Source organism: Lampetra fluviatilis, chromosome 8, assembly GCF_964198595.1.
Source record: "Lampetra fluviatilis chromosome 8, kcLamFluv1.1, whole genome shotgun sequence".
In the NCBI taxonomy this organism is placed as follows: Eukaryota; Metazoa; Chordata; class Hyperoartia; order Petromyzontiformes; family Petromyzontidae; genus Lampetra; species Lampetra fluviatilis.
This window is the reverse complement of record NC_136282.1, coordinates 10631305-10653256: the sequence shown is the minus strand read 5'-3', so window position 1 is coordinate 10653256 and position 21952 is coordinate 10631305. Positions and strand designations below refer to the sequence as shown.

At 39.7% G+C, this 21952-nt stretch overlaps 1 protein-coding gene across 1 annotated transcript in view; it reads left to right on the top strand.

The window, feature by feature from the left end:
* Window positions 1-21952, top strand: part of SND1 (staphylococcal nuclease and tudor domain containing 1) — a 219741-nt gene that overhangs the window by 189680 nt on the left and 8109 nt on the right. The window contains exons 17-22 of the mRNA XM_078859092.1: window positions 4367-4555; window positions 9112-9256; window positions 13315-13438; window positions 14260-14329; window positions 15462-15575; window positions 21337-21540. Of these exons, the coding sequence (XP_078715218.1) occupies window positions 4367-4555; window positions 9112-9256; window positions 13315-13438; window positions 14260-14329; window positions 15462-15575; window positions 21337-21540 (846 nt within the window). The remainder of the gene's footprint in view (window positions 1-4366; window positions 4556-9111; window positions 9257-13314; window positions 13439-14259; window positions 14330-15461; window positions 15576-21336; window positions 21541-21952) is intronic.

The window sequence follows — 21952 nt, the reverse complement described above, 5'->3', positions numbered from 1 at the left end:
CATTTTATTATTGTGCTTGTGTCTTTTGGACAGTAGTAGTCAGCCAGTGAATTTCATGTGGTGTTTGGTTTGATTTTGAGGATATTCTGTTAAATTAAAGTGAGCAAAATCAAGAGATATTTTGAGTATGTGGACTAAACTCTTTGTGATGCTAATGCAGTGGTAAATCCGTAGAAGTAACGCATTTTTTCCCGTTACATTTTTGAACACACATTTATCAGCAGGAAAGCACTATGCATAAAATAGGCCTGAGATATACATGATGCAAAGTTTTCCATGCACTAACCCAGTTTAGTCTAGTTTTGATGATCAGTGAGTGGTTGAAGTCATTGTCATTTTCCATAAATGCCCATCATATTGGGGGTCCCTGATTATTCCCACATTAATTACTCCAGTGTTGCAGATTTTCTGCCGGTGTCCTCCCATCAGAATGATTGGCTTACGTGTTGCAGCCATTACATGAAGCAACTCAGAGACCCCTGTCTGGCAGATGGCCAAACCAACTCAGGTCTACACCACGGCCAGCTTGTCAAGCACCCCTATAAAAGTCTGTTCGTTCCGCTTACAAAGTTAATCCGTGGACGTTTGCAGGTGCAACTTCTTTCTTTCTCTCTCTCTCTGGAGGAAGGGGTGAACCAATACCGCTCGGGTATATGGGTTAATGGCGCGCACCGTGACATGTGGTTGATGCAGCAAATGTGACATTCAATTTGTGTGGTTTTTTTTGATACATGGTTAGTGTTGACGAAGAAAAGAAAAAAACATCTTAAAGCTATAATTTTTGTTTTTCAAATGGCTCTGTTATTTTGTTACCGCTGACTCAAGTCAATTAGCTGAGGTCTTGAAAATGTGCCTCAGGTTCCTGGGCAGGTTTTGAGCACCATGAAGATGCTTTCGAGAACCCAGGAGCTCCCTTGAGCGGCCAATCAAACGCCTTTTGACAGCTTTGCCCTGTGAAATAAATAGACCGTAAGAAATATATATCTCACATTGGATGTGGCTCACCTTTTTGCAGGTTCCCATATTTACACCAATGTTGTTGGGGAGCAATTCGAAACGTTGAGGTTGGTTGGGTCTTTTTCATGGTGGAATGAAAGTCGTTTACAAACTTAATCTGTGCCTACCCTTTGGTTCATTCTATTTAAACGCTCATTGTGTTTCCCTGACAATGCTAGAAATGTAAGCATGGCACTCTGCACGATGAGCTTGTCAACAGAAATGCTTACATTAGCACAAACAATGCCTTCTTTTGAACATGTAAAAAAAAAACATTTGCACTGCATTATAGATGCAACGGTGAGGTTCACAATGCATCTAAATGTAAGGTTTTTTTGCGTTTCAAAATAATAGTTAATTGTGTTTATTCGTCTGGGATAGTCGTTAAATTGCTATAATCTTAATTGCTTGACATGCATATGTTGCTGTTGGGTATATAAATAAAACATTTCAAAGCTCTCCGATTATTCTTGAAGAAAGTAGGAAAATCTGGCAATCCACATCTCGCAGACTTTGGTGAGAAAAACCCTCTCGACTATATTAGTTTTCTCAGTTAGCTCAAGTGTTCGTTAATCCTCAGGCATATGCTCAATGTTCAAATTAAATTTCTAAGTAGCACATAACTTTCAAATGCAATGTCCAGTACTTGTGATAATCGGCCTAATGGCAGAGTTGTCACTCGGAGAAAAAAATAATTGCTTGGGAGGATTATCTTGCATGACAGATGGTTCTGATTTTCCAACGATTGTTTCTTTTTTTATTCTCTCATGGAAATTGAGATAGCCACATGAGATTTATTTTCAGAGCTATGAAAAAAATGTTTTACAACACTGTTATCGTAATCCTTAAATTGTATGGAATTTGATGGCTAGGATATTATGTAGTATAATGTGTATAATTTCAGGAGAAAGTTTGTTGGTAAGAATGTATACAACTGGTTTAAACCTACATTTCACAAGAGAGTTACCCGTGTCTTAAATTAAAAGTAAATCTGTTTCTTGCTCAAATGAGCATTGTCGTGCGTGCTGCTCCCATTTGCAGCCCCGAACGAGTGGTGGACATTCCACGTTCATATGGCGGTAGCACATCTATCCATCGGACAACCACAAAGTGGTACTACTAATTTTATCAAACCCAGAGAGATGATGGGCTGACTCGTCACAGGATTTGAGTTGACCAAGATTTGAACTTGCACATGATGAGTTGAGGTTATCTAATGGTGTGTCTACCCGTGTTAGTCCTCTGTTGTCATTTCATGAACGTAAGACCTCATTTTTATGCATGGAAATGTAGATCTAATTGGGAACATCGTTATTTAAAAATAAATTCCTTGGTTATTGCACCAGGACGTTATTTTTCGACTTATAGCTCTTATTGAGATGTAATATGGGTACTCATCCCCGGGAGGGTTTCTGCAACTCAGTACTGGATCATTTTTTACCTCTGTCTCCTTATATAGTCTTTATACCATCTAAATAAGCCGCTAATTTTTATATTTATTTTTTAGAACTCCTCCTAAACCACTCCACCAATTTCAAATAAATGAGGCGTCATTTCAAAGCTTATGACATAATCTATGTGAATGAGATTTAAATCATGAAGGAAAAAAATTACCCTTGCCTCAATAATTTTGCTTATTCTGCCCATCCTTTCTGCTGCTTATGCGCTCTTTCATTTACAAAAGTCTGATGCATAATGAATGCCCCCTTTCACGATCATATGATGGCTAGGTGTGTCCTGTTAGAGAGGGGAATGTGTGGTGGTTGAAAGAGCCATTGAATCTCAGTTTGCATCCCACGAGTAATGAATAACCCACAGTGCTCAGCACTTCCGAATTTTGTTACTATTGGCCTTGCCAATCCTAATAGAGCATGTTTTAACATGTGTAATTTCTATGCACAGTATTTAGCTCTCTGACATTCTTGGGGCGATGCAGTGGCGAGTGGTTAACTCCGTCGCCTGGTATGCTGGTCGTGGGTTTAATCCCGACCCTGACGCCTGCTGTATATTTGGAGTTTGCATGTCTCTCTCCCTGTGGTCGCGTGGATTTTTATCCGGGTCTTCCGGTTTTTCCCTCCACATTTAGAATCAAGATGTGTTCAGAGTATTTGGCTGCTGTACATTTCCACATGATAAATCACTTCGTTGGGCTATCACGTGTGGTCAGGTCGCTTCTGAAAAAGAGCTACATAGCTCAGTGGGCCTCACCTGGTAGAATAAATAATAAGAAAAAAAATTGTAAATAGTTGTGTGTTTCGTACGGAAGATCCAAACGGTATTGCATTGGATTTTCTGGAATGGTGGCGTGATTGAACCACACAATTAGCGAGGGATGGGGGGCAACACGAGTTGGAAACACTTTGAAATGGAAGACTATATCAAGGAATTTGTCATCTTCAAAAGGTCTCAAGGGTCAGTGACCATGTATTGAAGTACAAGCTTAGCGAAATTGGAAAGTGGCAATCGTAAAGCTAATTCATGAGCAAAGGCGATGTGCAATGGGGCTCTCTGAAAGTTTCTTCACAAGATCACAGCCAGTTTGCTTAAAATGTTTTCACAAATTACGAGATTAGGGTATTAATTTGGTTTGAGGATGCAATTTCCATGGATCTGTCTCAGTTGCACTTTCAAAATACCCTTTTGCATGTTTTATGTTAAAACTATTATATTTTAATAAATGATAAAGTAACAACTGCAGCTGTTATCCATTTTATATTATAATTGCATATTTACACACTTATCAGAGAGAAGATTATTTTTTAAATTATTCAACGTCGTGTTGTGCGTGTGCACGTTACGTTGATTGCCAGTGTTATAAATCCCATATAATTCCTTGGCACACAGCATATGGGACATTCCAAATTTGCCTCAAGTATCACCTCGACAAAATATATGTCCATAAGAAGAGTCTTCAGAGAACACCTCGCAGGTGCAATACAATGTACAGGTTGATATATTATGTCACTTTATTGGGCACAACACTGCAAAACACTTTTACTTTTATTGATTATAAATGGGCCAATTATATAACACCAATAACGTAATATTCATGCTTATTTAATATAATATACAATTATAATACATGTTTGTATATTATACGTTCATCAATGTATATAATACCATAAAAATGTATGTACATTTTCCTCCCATTGCAACCTCCTTGCGTTGTGTCGGTCACGGCGGTTGTTTGACCATACTTCACCGTGTTGATAAGCACAGCTTAGTAAAGGCGGGGGGGGGGGCAAAGCCTTGCCTAAAACAAAAGTACCTTACTCATTCGGAACACTGCGCACGACGCGTCAACGCGCGTCCAAAAACTTCACCAAACATAACTCTGCCATCCCTTTTTTTCTTTTGCGATGTGCCCCAGGTGGAGGTAGAAGTGGAGACGATGGACAAGGCCGGAAACTTCATCGGCTGGCTTCAGGTGGAAGGAGTCAACTTGTCAGTGGCGCTGGTTGAGCACGCACTCTCTCGGGTGCACTTCACAGCCGAGCGCAGCTCCTATTTCAAAAATCTCACGGTCGCCGAGGAAGCTGCTAAGAAGGCAAAGGAGAAGGTAAATGCGCGCCCTCCACTTTTTTTTGTTGGATTTACTTAGCGTCCTTCAGACCGGGTGAATGCTGAGACAAGAAGGACAAAATTGTCCCCTTGACAGTTTCCGAGACTTTTTTTTTAGATGCAGGTGATAAATGCCACCTTGTTGGCAGCTCACCAAGACATCTCGACGTAATGGTAGATGAAACAACACTCGTGGCTGTTAGCCCCATGATATTTAAAATATAATCTACGTGTTTTTTTTTATCTGCATTTGAATAACCATTAGAGGAGTTGGTAAGGGGCTGGAAAAAAAGCGCATGGGCAAAAAAATACATCTGTTTGAGTTCTGAATTCACCAAACTGTAAATCAGGCAAACTGAAAATTGGGTTCATTTGCATTTTTGTTTTCATTTAACTTTTGCCAGTCATTTGTTTTGGCTCATTAAAAGTTGCACCTTGTTGAGTCCATTTGGGCTAATAGCCACACGCGTGCTCAACTCTTCTCAGAAAATGGATCGCTTTAAGCATGTTGCCAGTTTGGTGTTGAGCACGTACTTCAAAAAAAATGAAATCAATTGATATCTAAATATTAAACATTTCTGGGTGGTTGTATGCACATTTAGGTCCGTGTGGTATTCTGCGTGGAGGGGCCTGCGGATAGTAAATGGAAAAGTGTTGATCATTTAACATAACAGGACATAGAACCTTTCATTTAACCACTGCTGTTCTCATATCACATACTGTGGGACCTGTATTCCACTCAAAATTACATGAAACAATATGATGTTACGTAATTTTTCGTTTTGAGATGTATAGAATACCCATCTGGCCACATGATTAAGTTGGCATCAAGAGAAAAAACAAGACCAAGAACGGAGCTTGGCAACAGGGGCGATATCTTGGGGAGGGTAAAACGATGCTGTGACGAGAGACATTCAGCATACGTTTTGCAAGTATCTATTCTAAGATGACTCTTATATAACAGATGCCACACTGGAATACAATTATAAAATCAGGCGCAACAGCTAGACGTTCGTGAAAGGATTTTTAAATGTAGCTGTTTTTAGTGTATGGCTGTCCTAGCTTTAAATAAAGCATGTGTAAGTAAAAAAAAAAACGACCGCTTTCGATGGCAATAGCAGTAAATTTGTTTGCAGGAGGCACATGCATTACAGCGTCGGTTATTTAATGCTACTGTTAAGAGGTTGCTCTTGCACTGACATATATACAACAGCACTAGAAAAAAAAGACGAGATGGAATTTGATGCCAATTTTAGGTTGAGGAAGCACATTACCGACATTACAATTCACCATTTTTTTCGAGTTGCCAGAAACTTTACTGCACATATACAGACAGGATTGTTATAGACATGGGCATTTTCACATCTTTCTGTGCTCATGATACAATAGTACAAAATATAACTCACAATATAGCTTAATGTGAATCATCAGCTGAGAATGTGTTTTTTTTATATGATATACAGTGCAATTGCATGCAATTTTTTCTCAGTCATTTAACATGTCTGAATATGTTCAGTATGTTATACTGTACCAAGCATAATTGTGCCATGTTATGTATAAACATGTGTTTTGTTTTAACTGTTTAAGCAAATCCATTTACATAGGTTGCAAAATATTTATTGATGGATTTACTTTTGAACAATTTTTTTTTATATTTTCGCTGTTCTGCTTTGTACAGTTAATGTCTCTTGCAGGGGATGCTATATTTTGGGCATTCCAAACCCAGATTTTAATTTGGGGGGGAGGGAGGTGGGGGGGGCGGAAGATTTGACACGTGCATTATTTTGAAAGAAAATGTTTTGTACTTTGAGGAAAACATGTACAAACATGTTCATGCAACTTTTACCGTTTTCACCACTCTAAAATCCCATGTTGATAAGAATATTTCTACCTTGGTTTGCTTCTGCTTATAGACCTCACCATGATGTGTACCGTACCTTCTGAGAAATTGGTAACTATTATCCCTGGGTGGGTGATGTGGCCTCGTAGGCAGCATGCTCCCCTCTTGCAGTAGAGGTCCGCGGTTGGAATCCATTTGCTGCCTGCCCCGATTGTTACAGCGGGTGTATTAACCATAATAGTACACGCTTGTCTGCTTTACAGTGGACGTTAAAGGCGCCATTCGCAAGAGTAAGCCGTCGTATGCTGACATCGGGGTCCAAATTTTTTCATATTTTAAAATTACCTGCAAATTGCTCTATTTGGATCATGCATAACAATCATTGCCTTGTACTGACAGCCTAATGCCCAGGGTCACTATTGCAAATGTGAGACTATCCTGGTTTCTTTGGGTTCTCACCTGGTTATATAAAATCAACTTGAACTCATGAGTTAGACTGATTGGGAGCCTGGTGTCAGCTTCCTTATACATTTGATGAGTAGCTGCTACAATTAAGAGCATATTTTGCACGAAGACTTAAAATATCCCATTTGAATTGGATAATGTTTTGAGCTTCTAAGCGTTCCTTATTATGAGACAGAAGTACAATTTAATTGGGAAAGAAATTTACCCTGGACTACTAATTTAGTGGCATTCTGTTGAAGTTTTTCATTTAGCTTTTTTCGTACAATTATGGCAAAAAAAATAATTAGCTCTTGGAATTGTGTGTGAAGCTAATTTGGCACATCTCGCCTGCACAATTACCGTACACATAATGCCATCTGCCTTGGACGCAAGATGTTTCCCGTCTTGTACTTGGCAGCTGCAGATGAGACCGCGGTGTAACAAACCCATGTATAGCAAATGTGTAGGGGACCCGCACCTGCTGTGGCAACCACGGGGCTATCGTGTGTGGGCCGTTGTATAGATTGGGCTTGTTGGAAAGAGAGGTGTCTCATTTCGTTTTGCATCCTCAGTGGAAAACGCACCTCGGTATTTGTAGCACATGCCACCAAATCGCCAGCTTACGCGATGGGGACACTTCAAAAGCGGCTGGCGAGTTTTTTTTTTATCCTCTAGGCGTTTGCATGCATTGAGGTAATGAGTCACCGGAAGCTTTCATATTGATTCATTGTGGGAAAGAAAACGGGAGGGGATGTATGAAAAAAATATCTATAGTTAAAGTATACAACATTCACGCAAGCAATTCTACAGCCACTTAATATAATTTCATGTTATTCTGTGCTGGACAATAATGTAATATTGTTGTCGTGAGCCACACATCTTCTTTAATATACGTGAGCGAAATTGCTAGCATAATTCGAGAATTCATGCACAGGGGTAGGTCTGGTAAATGTAAACAAGGAAATCAATGTTAGGGGCCGTCCATAAATGACGTATCGCACCTGGGGGGGGAGGTCAGACATTTGTGACGATGTGTGATGAGGGGGGGGGGTTTGATAAATGTGACGTTACATCAAAATGCGCAACTTTAAATAAATATAGACAACGCGTTCTACTTAATTAAATAGACTTTTTAATAAATGTTTCTCCTACAACATCAGAGTGCAGCGCCACATTAAATACGCACTACAATGACAATAGTTTAAAATGATTTGAAGCCCCTTACATTTGTAATAAAGCTCGTTGAGACGACTTCTGGAATCCGTCTTTCATTCAACTTGTATACAGCTTTTCCTTCACGCTGCTGACAGGCAGCGTGAGAGGGACAGATAGCGAGAGAGACACACTGCCACGTGGCAACCCGGAGCCCCGCTCCCACGTGGCCCCTTTCCTCTGTTCGTTCCCGTTCTGACCATGTGTCGTTCGTCTCCACCCCTATTTAATACCCGGGTCACGTGGTACGTTTCCCCCAATCCTGGCTAGCCTCCATGGAATATTCTAGGCCCCCTCGTAAGCTGCCGGGACCACGCCCCTGACTCATCTCCCCATTGGCTGTGGCCAAAGCCAGCAGAACCAATCCCCTAGTTCCAGCTGTCACCTTTCCATTACGTCAGGGCCACGCACCTAGGCTTCCCCCTATTGGCTATAAACCAGGACCGGCAGAGCCAATCATCATGACAAGTTGTGATACGTCATTGAGCCTGATATATCCTCACATTACACATTATCATCCGTATGCACGTACGTGTAAATCCCAGACATCACACCACACTGACAATCAAATGGTTTTAGTGTCATACTATGTTATTATAAAAAAGTTTTGCTGGCTGGCAAGCAGGCAGGCATCCCACGGCGTTTAGCCGGGAGCCTCCCCCCCCACCACTATACGCCACCCTTGCCATGTATCCCGTGCAAATGCACGGGCATTGCTTAGTTGCGTTATAAAATCTGAAAGGCACAAGAAGCAGTGAATCTAGATAGTGGTGAATTGCCAGCATGGAGAGGGAATAGAGAAAAGAGTTTTGTAGTCACATAATGGAGTACAAGTGAGATCAATTACATTTACACATAATGGGAGATAATGTATCTACATAGGAGAAATTTAAACTGCGTAACTATCACAATGTATCTGCCTGTTTCACTATCTACAGTAATAATCTGCACGTAGTAAAAAAAAAACATGCATATTTTGAAATTGTTAAAATGTGTTGTCGAAATACTCGCCGTGAGCCCTGTTAGTGTGATCCACTGACAACCTTCTCACTGAACAGATCTGGGCCGACTATACGGAACAGCCAGAGGAAGGGACAACCGTGCCGCTCGTAGAAGAGACGGAGCGTAAAACCGTCTACAAGCAAGTGGTCATCACAGAGATCAACGATGACTTGCACTTCTTTGCCCAGGATGTGGAGACTGGTAAGCACGTGGTCTCCCTTCACACACATTCAGTGCATCCGCCACTCCACGGGGGAGCCTCCTTGAGACAAATAAGCTTGGATATTTCTCAGAATCAGAATATTTATTTATACTGGAGGAATCCGATGAGCCATGAACCTCTTTTTTAGAGATGCATCCACTGAAAAACGCAGAACTTTGTGGCAATTCAACTCTAAATAATTAAGTAACTTATGAAGTCCATTTTTAACTATTTAATTGAAAGTGTTCAGCACATATGTATATATAAAATTCACTTTCATGGGTATTTTAACGTATGACATTTCATTTAGTTAATGTTTGGATAACAAGTTCTATTTATTGTACATATATATAAAATTTCGTCTATTTTATAAATATGTATTGAGATAAATGTGGAAGGAAAAACGTATTGAAGTAATTCTGGGTTTAATTAGAAAATGTTCATTTTTAATTAATAAAACATTCATTTAAGAAAAAATTATTTTAATAGCAACCATTTAAAATGTATTTTACAAAGGTACCATGACATTGAAAATATAACGTTTGACATTGACAATAGGATTGCTTAATTGTCACTTTATCATGTTTATTTTTTAATGAATTAAACCGTTTGCACACAAGTATTTGTTACCGTTATTTTGTGGCGATGCGTGTCGTTGATATTATTTTATGGTATGTTTTCTCAAAAAAATTCACTGTGAGGGGGTGAAATCTGATTTGCTGCTAAACTGACAACTCAGCCTAATAATTGTGCTCATAAATAACAATCAACTTTGTGATAATGAGCAATTATTTATCTTGATTAACTTTGGGAATACCTTGACCTGCAACTGAACATCATTACGACTAAAATCTGATATAAATATAAATGTGTAGCTATGTTTTTCAGTTTTGTTATTTTAGCATCTTTAGTAGGATGATGCATTGAATACCAGATGTGAGTTTCCACACGGTGCAAAATGTGGCTTCAAAGAGTACTAGGATTATCACGTGAATTGAAACTGAAGTACTGTAGACATTAGTCGATGGGTTTCCAGGTGAACCGACAGCCGACTCACAATGCGGCACCGAGACTTTTTGACGAGGGTATCTTGAACAGCAAGCCAACCCTATGGGAACCTCATTTGCCAGTAAAAATATGATAATTGGTTTTTTACCCTTCTATCTGGCAACAAAACTGACACCTTTTTACAAGGAGTCATGTTTGCATAGACCGCAATACCTGCAGTCATAATACAAACAAAAGACATAACATGCACATTATCAGAGTTATGTCTTTTGTTTGTATTATGACTGCAGGTATTGCGGTCTATGCAAACATGACTCCTTGTAAAAAGGTGTCAGTTTTGTTGCCAGATAGAAGGGTAAAAAAACAATTAGCAAGCCAACCATTAACCATTTGGGGCCGCACCTCCAAATAGCACAGTTGACTACGTGCAGTGTGAAAGAAGTTCTACATGCATACGTACAGAACAGGTTGCTTATTTCCATCGCAAAATACATGAATCTAATTATTGTAACGCTTTACCATTTTCTGAATTAAACACAATTTTCTTGGCGAAGCTGGAAAAAATTTGGCTTTACAGGAGCACTGTAGCCTGAATCCTTAAATAGCTTTCACCTGTCGAATTTTGTTTTGCATTACATGAATATCTTTGATGCATCTTCTTAATTAGATGTGTTTGACACGTCAAACAAGGGAAATACATGTGGAATTAATTGTGATTTGTTCATCTTGGAGCAAAAGTATATTATTATTGTCCTGTCATACAGATACAGTGAACTATAGATCATTCGGGGTAATTGGGGGGAGGTAGGGGGAGCAAGGGGAGTGGCATGCATAAAAAAAACACAGATAATACAATCACATGTAAATTACCACACAAAAAAACATTGCTTACCTCCGTAGAAAGTGTAGTGAAGATCTAAAAAATGTTTTTAAGGTAATCGGTTTACTGGCGATCATGTGTATGGTCACTTGCGCGCACAGTTGCCAACCCTTGAAGAATAAGGGCCAACTCGTAATTAAACCTGCTTTCAAAGAGACGTGTGTTTTCATGCAAGCATGGTTAATGCACTACCTGGATTATACACCCTTGGATAATCAAAAGTTAACTATGTTTACATTAAGAAAATAGAAACCTTTCCTAGATGTGATCGTTAATTCAAAGCTTTATTTTGATGCCAATTAACTCTCATGTGGCACATGTCACACACACGGGCTTCGACATTCTGTACCAAGATATAATTTTCGCATAGTAAAATCTCCCCTTTATCTCTGCCCACTATTTTCTGGGTTGGGCCAATGTGCAATTCCTTCCATTATTCACAAATTAGCACTCGTTGCAGACAGACGCTAAATTAATCCTATTCAGTGTCTGTGGATAATTGCACAGCAGCAGGAAACTACGAATTTTCATTTGCAGTGGATGTCTTGATTTTCTTTAGCATTGGATGCAAAACTGTAGATATAATTCTAGATTTGAAGCTTTCGTGACTGCAAGGATTCATATTCTTAGGTTTTTTCGGTAAAGTCACGTAGGTAAAACATCAAAATTATCAAAAATAAAATAAAAATAAAAATCACGACGTTTCGGAGGCAACACAAGTCTCCGTCATCAGGTGGGACCGTCACAGCCGGATTAGCTGCATCAAGTAAACCCACGTTTAAAGTGTGATGCAGTTAATCCGGCTGTGACGGTCCCACCTGATGACGGAGACTTGTGTTGCCTCCGAAACGTCGTGATTTTTTATTTTATTTTTGATAATTTTGATGTTTTACCTACGTGACTTTACCGAAAAAACCTAAGAATACTGTAGATATACATTCACTCACCTTCAGGAACTGTATTCACGCTCGGCCACTGCATACCACATTTTGTTGATTTGTACTACTTTGTGGTTGAAATATACGTGTAGGTTACACGTTAATGGCCGTATGTGATTCTGGTCATTGACAACTGTAATAAAATGTATTTTATAGAGCCATTAATCAGAAAGCTAAATTGCCACATTATCATCCATTTACATTGGTATATTTTCCAATTTGCTTTTTATTACACTTATTAGCAGATGACAATTGCCAAAAGGAGCTGTGAATTAGTTGATTATTCACAAAGTCTCAGTTTATTTTCCTTTTTCAGAGTCGGCTAAGTGCCCACTCTGCAGCATGTATACACATACATGAATTTGTGGTGGCGTTTTGATGCCTTTACGTTGTCGCAAATGATACCACACAATGGATATACAATCTAGTGGTGCACTTGAAAGCGGATTTTATTTTAAGTGTACTTACCATTGATATAACTGTGCTTCCGTTAGACTTTAGAATTTTCTTACCTAGCAGCTTGATGAGAGAAGATTATTTTCATGGAATATTTCCATTTCACAGAAAGAGAAAAAAATAATCGCGTCATATTTAATAATTGGAGCCAAGAAAATATCAGCAGCTCATATTTTTTTAATAAACTGCGATAGGTTGCATATTTTTAAAGTATTTATTACAATGAACGCTGTCATCGAAACACTGCTGAGTATACATAATGATTATGGTGCCATATATTCGTGCAAATGAATGGTAGCTTGATCGGGTATAATAAAAAAAGGGAAACTCGGATGTCATCTAAAATTTATATTCTAGTGACGAAGCCATACAGATGAGTCTGACACAAGTAACGTTCTTAGAATATGAATTGTAATATTGTGTAGCAGTATGTTGATGTTAAAATCAGTCATGAAATATCTTAAGCCACCAATGTATTTGTATTATTTCATTTTATACCTACGTGACTTTACCGAAAGAACCAAATGGTATTTGTAAATGGTAAAACATTTACACAAATCATATCTTTGTAATTGGGACAATATTTCTGGGTGGTGGCAGGTTAATGACAAGACATTTGACATGAAATTACTACGTGGCCTTTCACAAGAACATATACGGATCATTTTACTGGCTACGTAAAAAACCCACGTTTAAAGTGTACCATTGCCGATGCTAAGAAAGGCTGCGGAAAGCTTAAATCTGCGATGTGATCTGCCTGCATCCGACGTGCCAGGCACACAGTTGGAAAAGCTGATGGAGAGCATGCGGTCCGAGCTCGCAGCCAACCCACCCCTGGAAGGGTCCTTTACACCTCACCGTGGAGACTACTGCATTTCCAACTTCGCCGACGGAGAATGGTAAACTGATCACCTTTCCCTCATGTACACAATCTGCGCCAGAAAGACTGAAAGCAAGTCACGCGGCATTAAACATTAATGTGGGAGCATCTGCCCTCATTTGGCCCCTATAAAGCAAACCAAACTGTTGGCTTGTCTTGGAAAAAAAAAGCATTTACAATAGGGCGGTGAAGTATTTGAAATTATGTGCACGTACTTATCCCTTGAGTTCACGTGCCTGTATTAACCCTTACTGGTATATACATATACGATCTTCCCAATTTCATTATCTTTTTTTTTCAAGTATTTTCATTATCCTAAAACGATTTGACTCTCCAGGCCTTCAATATACGAAGTTTGTTTTTGCTGCGGTTGCTGTTTACAAACCACTAATGCAGTCATATGTTACTAGTTCAATTCTCATTTGAGTTGAGAAATGCTACCATTTATGTTTACATTCCACTTACAATGTATTAAAATTCAAGCGGTGGTGAAAGCAGTTGTAAACACATTTCAGATGTTTCCTCCCTAATACAATTACAGTATTGATACGCCTAAAAGCATTTGAGCCTGCACATCCGGTGCTATTTAAACATAACATATGAGTATAACGGCTAAATGTGTCACTTTCCAGTTTGATTCAATGTTACGGTGCAGAAAGGCGAAACAACACACATTCCTTTGAACAAGTCTGCCATTGGCAATGTTAGCTTTTTTGCTGTCTGCAATATATGGGAAGGTTTACCGTTTTCGGCTGCCAGGTTCTTGCCTATATATCTGTCCAATTATGTGTGTGTCTCCCAGCATGGCAAATCAGATCGGCTGCGTGTTTGTTTTGACAGGTATCGGGCACGCATTGAGAAAGTGGAGGGCTTGTCCAAGGTGTCCGTTTTCTACATTGACTACGGCAATGTAAGTCCAAAGCTGTCATGGCCACATCAATCTCAAAGTACCAGCGGCGCGCACGCACGCTACATGCACACGATGTTTGTCAGATTGAAAAGCAGTGCACATAAGCATTGGTAGCTTTTCAGCAAATGTTACTTTTTTTTTAAAGGAAAGATGGAACCTAATGCGGTTAAATTAAATAATTCATATTTTTGCTTTTGCAGCTTCATTTTTCAACGATGTTTCAATTCACGATGCTTGAAAATATTTCTGCCGTCTGCAACTGTACTTTTGTGCATTAATCTTTCAAATATACATGTTGAGTTCTCATGTTAAAAAGTAATCTACAAAATGTAAAGCAGGGCTGCAACTTTATTTATATGTATTACATAATGCCGATGCATTAATGTATTTATTTCCCCGTTTGCTCAAGCACATTTTGGGGGCTAGATGACGCTGAGAAATGTTTGGCGCAATCGTAGGCAAAGAGAAAGCGTTACAAGCTGCGGTAATTCCGTAATGCAAGTTAAAAGGCCGACAGAAGTATTGTTGCGTTGAGCATCGTGTGGCTTACGGTTGCCGTTACTCATAGGCCCCTGAGCGCACGCGGGTTTTCGCCTTTTTGCTTTGTCGCAAAAAAAAGGAGTCCGATGTTATGAGACATCTCCTTTACCAGTGGCAAAATATAGTAATAGGTTTTTACCCTTTCAACTGGTACAAAAACTGACACCTTTATACAAGGCATCATGTTTGCAATAACCACAACACAAGCAGTCAAAATGCAAACAAAAAGAAACAACTCTGATGATGATAATGATATGCACTGTCCTTGAAGTTGATTGGTCCACACCCGAGACAGCTTTTCTTAGAGCCTAGTCTCCATTGGTGTTGGACCAGATGACGTACGCCAATGGAGACTAGGCTCTAAGACAAGCTGTCTCGGGTGTGGACCAATCAACTTCAAGGACAGTGCATATCATTATCATCATCAGAGTTGTTTCTTTTTGTTTGCATTTTGACTGCTTGTGTTGTGGTTATTGCAAACATGATGCCTTGTATAAAGGTGTCAGTTTTTGTACCGGTTGAAAGGGTAAAAACCTATTACTATGAGTTTGATGTTATTGTTAAACAAGCCGGTCATCGTTCACCATTGCAGAGGGAGACGGTGGCCAACGCGAAACTCGCAGCCCTTCCGACGGGCTACAGCGTACATTCCTTCCCAGCACAGGCCAAAGAGTACGCTTTCGCCCTGATCCAGGTTGCGGACGACGTGAGTTCTCGAGCACTCATGGCCACCAAACACACCACTTTTGTTCTTGTGAAGTTTTTTGTTGTTGCTAAATGTTAAAATATTTCCATTCCATCCATGAAAATGGAAATGTGTAAGTACATGCGCCTTTTGGCGTCATCTGGTCCAACCCATGTGAGACTAGGCTCTAAGGAAAGTTGTCTCGGGTGTGGACCAATCAACTTCAAGGACAGTGCACATTATCAGAGTTGTGTTTTTTGTTTGCATTATGACTGCAGGTATTGTGGTCTATGTAAACATGACTCCTTGTAAAAAAAGGTGTCAGTTTTGTTGCCAGATAAAAGGGTAAAAAAACAATTATTACAATTGTTATGTTTCATTTATTTTCCTAGGAGCTTTCCTACATGGATGATTTAAAAGAAAGAGTGACTTGTCTCTCTATTCTGAGAGTAACTTTTAAAGAAACCATATTCTCGAAAGGACACTGTACGATTTAAGCAACAACAAAAAATGCAATGGGTATATGGATGCAAACGTCTTGTCGTTGCACGTTTTTATACATTGTGCAACATTCGATTTGTACCGGTGCTTGAGCAGTTAAGATTTATCGTGGTCGTGAATGACGGGAAAAAGTTTGGCGACGCATTCCGATTCTCCCGTGTAGGCAATTAGGGTGTACATTGTACCGTTCCCAAGCCTAACAAGCTCTCGTGCTTTAATGCAGCTGTGGCAACAGGTGATTGAATACATGATCAAATGGGTAGGCTCTACTGCATGTTTTATTTACAGCGCACAAAGGTTTCCTCGCCGTTTCCGACTGTGTTACAAATGAAGTGTCTGCTGCAAAAAAGAGGGTTTTAATGTTAAACGCTGAAAACAATTCTTGCCGAATATTAGTAGAGGCTCTGGGAGAACGGGTCTTTTTTATGCGAGATGCCTCTAAATGTGCTTTTCAGCTGGAAGAATGAAAGATTAAAGGTTGCTGTTATATTCCAGACATGCTATTTATCTGCATACTCATTGCATAATAATTATACGAAAGAGATGGTTCATATATAATTCACAAGGCTAGCCGTTGGACACTGAAAGAGAGTTCAAGCAGAGTGTAGATAAGAAGACATAATATGCTCAAAGTCGTTATTTTAGGCGGTTGAAAATTGTCCTGCCCAAAGGACTTCTACAAATACACAATGTCTGTTCAGAGCTGTGTTTGAGCAGAAACTCAATACACAACCTAATGACTTTTACTATCCAATTTGTATTTGTATAGCATTTACGATGCAGCCATATCTCAAGACAATCTACAGAACAGTGTTTAGAATACATTTTTGTTCTCGTGTCAGTTGCAATATACTCTACGCTATCTTTTTTAGTTTAACAGGTTTCTGCATTGAGCAGTTATGTCGATCGGCAGATCACGTGTGATGGCATCATCTTAAGAGTCTGCCCATCTCCGAAGATGTCTCCCCAGCATGGAAGAGTAGGCCAACTTCTTGATGGGGCCTCTCCAGAGCTCCCTCTAGCAGAGGTCCTTCTGCACCTTTACATGTGTAGTGGGTTCTCAGTGAGACGGAGACGACGTAGTGGAGGCACACTTATTTATTTAACCAAAGGGCAGTAACACAATTCTTGAAGGGGTATGGCCCCTTCACCCGTACTAAATGGGAACACCCCTAGCACTATCCCCTGACTGTTCTAATCCCAGTCCTCCGCTAAGAGTGCTAGGGGAGGCTATCTGATCCGGCCCTGGTCCAGCACGGATCCCGGCACCCAGCTAACCAGACCGGCTCTTACAAGAGCATCGGTCCTGAAGCTCTCAGGGCCGCGCCACTGGCTTGCCCTGCTCGGTCCTGAGAAGGACAGCGAGTCAGGGGAGTTCCAGGGCCTATCTGCCGGTCTTCAGTCTTCTCTGGTTAAGCTTTACACACTGGACCCCGAGCCCTCCGGCTCCCCGCCTTTTATACGAATCGCCTCCGAGGGGTGGGGCTATGGGGGATCACAGCGCCACCCATAGCCCCCCAGGGTTAACCGTTGCGGACGTGGATGTAGACACCCCTGCGTGTGGGTGTAGACCCCCTGTGTGTTTGTCCGCTTCCCTTCCCGTAACCACCCCGACACATGTACCTGCATTGGGTATTTTTTTCAACCATCAAAATACACGGTCATGGTTTGTTTTAGTGGTATGTTTTAGTGCCAGGCGTGGTGGTGTGCACTTCCTCACACGCATTTTAGGGAATTTAAGTGAAAAGAGAGCTTCAGGCGGTTGTTGAACAACTTTTGCTCTGCTCGAACAGGAAGTGCTTGTTTATGTTTGCCATTAATACTGACACAAAGCACACAGTTATAATTCGGTACGAGTCATTCATACCATCAAGAAGATTAATCCCTGCAGTCACGAAAGCTTTAAACCTGATAACTGAGTTTGATTCCAAGCCACCGGCTAACATCAGTCGTCGGTGATAACTGAACGAATCCTTGTTCCCTCTAAACCAACCCACGCTGACCAGCATGGCGAAGCATGGTCAAACAACCAACATGGCCGACACGGGATGAGGAGGCCCTTAATTCAGAAATTATTATTTTGACTATTTTAAGTGCAACTTGTGGGATGTTACAATAAATGGGAGAAGCATATCACCTTCTTGGTTCTTTCGGTAAAGTCACGTAGAATGGAAACAATAAAAATAAGAAAATAAAACATAATAAAAATTTTTTTATTTTATTATGTTATAGTATTATGTTATTTTATTATGTTTTATTTTATTATTTTTATTGTTTCCATTCTACGTGACTTTACAGAAAGAACCAAGAAGATGAATCCCTGCAGTCACGAAAGCTTTAAATCAAAATTTAAGCATATCACCGTAATGATAACAATGTGACGTCTATATCAAGCAGTATGTTCATGACTGAGGGTTGACGTCCATGTTAATGCTTTCCATCTTTTGTGATCTTCAGTCTCTCTTGGAGAGTGCCATCCTAACGGCTTGCATTGTCCCGCCAACTGATCTTTGCTCTTCTCTTCCCTCCATTATCCCTGGCATAATTACCTTCGCCATAACTCCAGCCGTGACTTCAGCATTTGTCCAGCGTTAGCCATCTTCTCATCAGACTTCTGATTTTTGCCAGTAGCCATTCTCTTACAGCACGTGCTTTTTATTCTTCTCGTCACATCAGCGTACTTGGTCCATTTTTCTATAATGCCGCATCTCAAAAACATTTCGTCTTTTGATCGTATCCTTTTCACGGTGTCCATGTTTCACTGGCATATCCCCACTACACTCCACACTAAAGCTTTCGATATCTTCATCCTCACCGTACTGTGTCGTGTCTGACTTGTTAAGATTCCTGTGACCTTTTCAAAAGCGGTCTTGGTTATTTTGATTCTTCTGTTAACCTCTTGTTCACATCTTAATTTTAGAACTTTCGTGACTGCAGGAATTATTATTTGGTTCTTTCGGTTAAGTCACGTCTAAAGATAAAATAATAAATTAAATAATAGAATACGACGTTTCGATTGCAACACAAGCAATCATCATCAGGTATAATGAAATAGCGACATAAATCTAACCAGAAAACTATAGACAGACATATTAGCAGACAGATATTACCAAGATACATAGCGAGAGTAACACAGGTAACAGAGAGGGGTGATCGTCTCTGTTCCAGACCAATAATTGCTGAAACATAGTCCTTTTTAACTATGTTAATTATCATCCATTTACATGAACATTACCTTTTGTCTCTAGGTAGCTTATTTCTGCAAGCACTGTGTGGATGATTGTTTTAGTATTTTTATCGTAAAAAAATAAACAGTTTTACGTAACAACATTTCTGTACCTTCACACCTATGATAGTTTTCAGTGGTTATAAAATAAGGATAGTTTTTTGCCAGTTTCATCTTATATAAAAAAAAAACATCTGCGCAATATATCAGCTTACGTCACGTTGTATATTCTCACGCTGCTACTGCGGGTCTGTACTGTGTAGAAAGGACAGCAGTGTGCTATAACCACGTACAAAGTCATTTTCTTGTCCAAAAAGGTCATTCAACTGAGCCTCAAAAGAAAAACAAAATATATTTGTGTTTCATGGGATTTGTAATCATGGCTGAAATGCATTAATTGGATGTGGTACAAACATAGTTGAAAAAAAGAATGTTTGCAATTGAAAAATGCATACAAACAACAATACGTTTGTGCAACCTTATTTTTAAAGGATGCAACGTGTGCTCACTGTGACGAAAGTGTTTTACATTTTCCATAAAATTCTTAAGGTACCAAATACGTTATATATAGCCGTAGCATTATGTACAGCAGTCCACATTAAGTTTTGATTGCTGTGTTGGTGGTACAAGCGTGTGCAATGGAACTGATGCTCTTGCTCGAACATCGTACGGGAATTTTTTTTTAAATTGTCTGGTTCAGCCCGTCGCATCATCAATTTTTAAGATAGCCTCAATATCCCATTCCTTTGAACATGTGTGGCACCCTGGCAGCTAATAGCACTGGTGAAAATGTAACATCATTTTTATTGCTTTGTATGGGGGGGGGGGGGGGTCAGGTCTTCTGCACCCAGTAATTCATAAACACCACTGTCTTGCAAGCTGATTTGTATTCACAGGCTTGCCCGCGCTTTGCTGCAAAACCTAATAAAACGGCCACTGCTCTCCGTTCAAGACCTTTACTTAATAACTAGTTGTTGGTATGGAGAGTCAAAAAGCAATGCCTTTATTGAATGAACTGTACATTCATCTTTATGCTAATTTTAAAAAATGGTCATTCAATAGGAAATAGACCATTTCCAGCTCGAAACAGAATATTTGACGATGTAGATCTATTCTGCGCTGTAGAATATGCCGTGTGTGTGTTTTTAATATTTGGTGTAATGCAAACAAATCTGCTCATTGGGTTGGAGAAATTGTTATTGTGGAAATTGTTAATTTGTATGAACGTTGTAGTTTACTATATTAATAGTCTATTCTATTTCATTTGGATAAAAGGTGTTGACTCTTTATGTTCAAAGCATTCCATTAGCTTTCATATGAAAACTGTTTTTGATTAGCTTGTCTTTCTTGTTATACACACTCAACCATTTTTCTATATTCTTGTGTAGTGGTTTATTTGTTGTATTTTATTATTTTTTCAAACAGGATTTTTTCCTTTTTAGTTGTGTACTAATACAAAACGACTATTTTGTGTAGTCTAAACCACCGCATTAGATATCTTTAAAATAATAATCATTAAAAGATTGTTTTGAGAGGTGAGTTCAAGTACCATTTCCATGTACCACGTTTATTGTGCCACGTTTTAAAAATAATTGTTAATAGGAGTACAAACATAAAATGTACAACTATTTAACCCTTGTTCATCATTTCTATATTGAAGATAAATATTTTTGACTAGTGTTTAAAAAAGAAATAGGTGTATTTCAAGCAGTCAGAGCTTAGCAATGTTGATGCACAAACCTTTATCTTTTGGCTACAGATGGTAGAAAAAGGCGCACGATCAATGGTGGAGCGATTGTGTGTTTGCATGCTTTACATAGCTATCTCCTTTTTTATACTCGCAACCCAGTGTTTATTTTATAAGGTTATGATGCCTCCTCTGGCTTGCTTTAAAGGTCAGCAATGTGATAAATACCCCCCTATGGTAAGTATGTTACAATGTTGCAGCAGCCAGTGGCAGTTTCCCCGATGGGACTCCATAACGTGTGCATTGTTTGGTTGCGTGTGCATTGTTTGGTTGCGTGTGCGTGGGTCTGTGGATTGAATGCATGTCAGGAGGATGCCAAGGGGGATACGGTGGACTCGCTGGTTCGTGACGTTCAGAACATCCAGTGTCTCCTCAACGTGGAGTATCGCGGCGCAACCTGCGACCACGTCACACTGCTTTACGCCGACACGCAGGATGACGTGGGTCTGGGCCTGGTCAAGGAGGGCCTTGTCATTGTCGAGCTTCGCAAAGAAAAGCGGCTGGCCAAGCTGGTGAGTCTCATTTTGCATGTGATCATCCCCTGCTTTTGCATCTGTGTCACTCTCCCCTTCCCTCCCATTGAAAAAGGCGTTCAGGAAGGTGAACTTGAGTCATTGGCTTCAGACAATTGCTGTGCAGTTCAGGAGGATTGCCAAAACTGCTTTTTTGGAGACTTTGCTCAGCATTTGTGGAAGTCCGTACAGTACCATTTTGTTTGTTGCTTTTGAGATGTTGACTCAAGAAACGTGTGAAACCGATAGGTTTGTTTGTGTGCTACTGTATCATTTCTATCTTCCTTTTTTCAATGAAGCTGTGAATCTGTTTTTTTATCTCAAGCGAAACCTTTAGAATTGTTTAGTAAGAGGCAGTATTGAATTCCAAAATCCAACGAAAAATGTCAAGAGTATGATTACACATTTCACA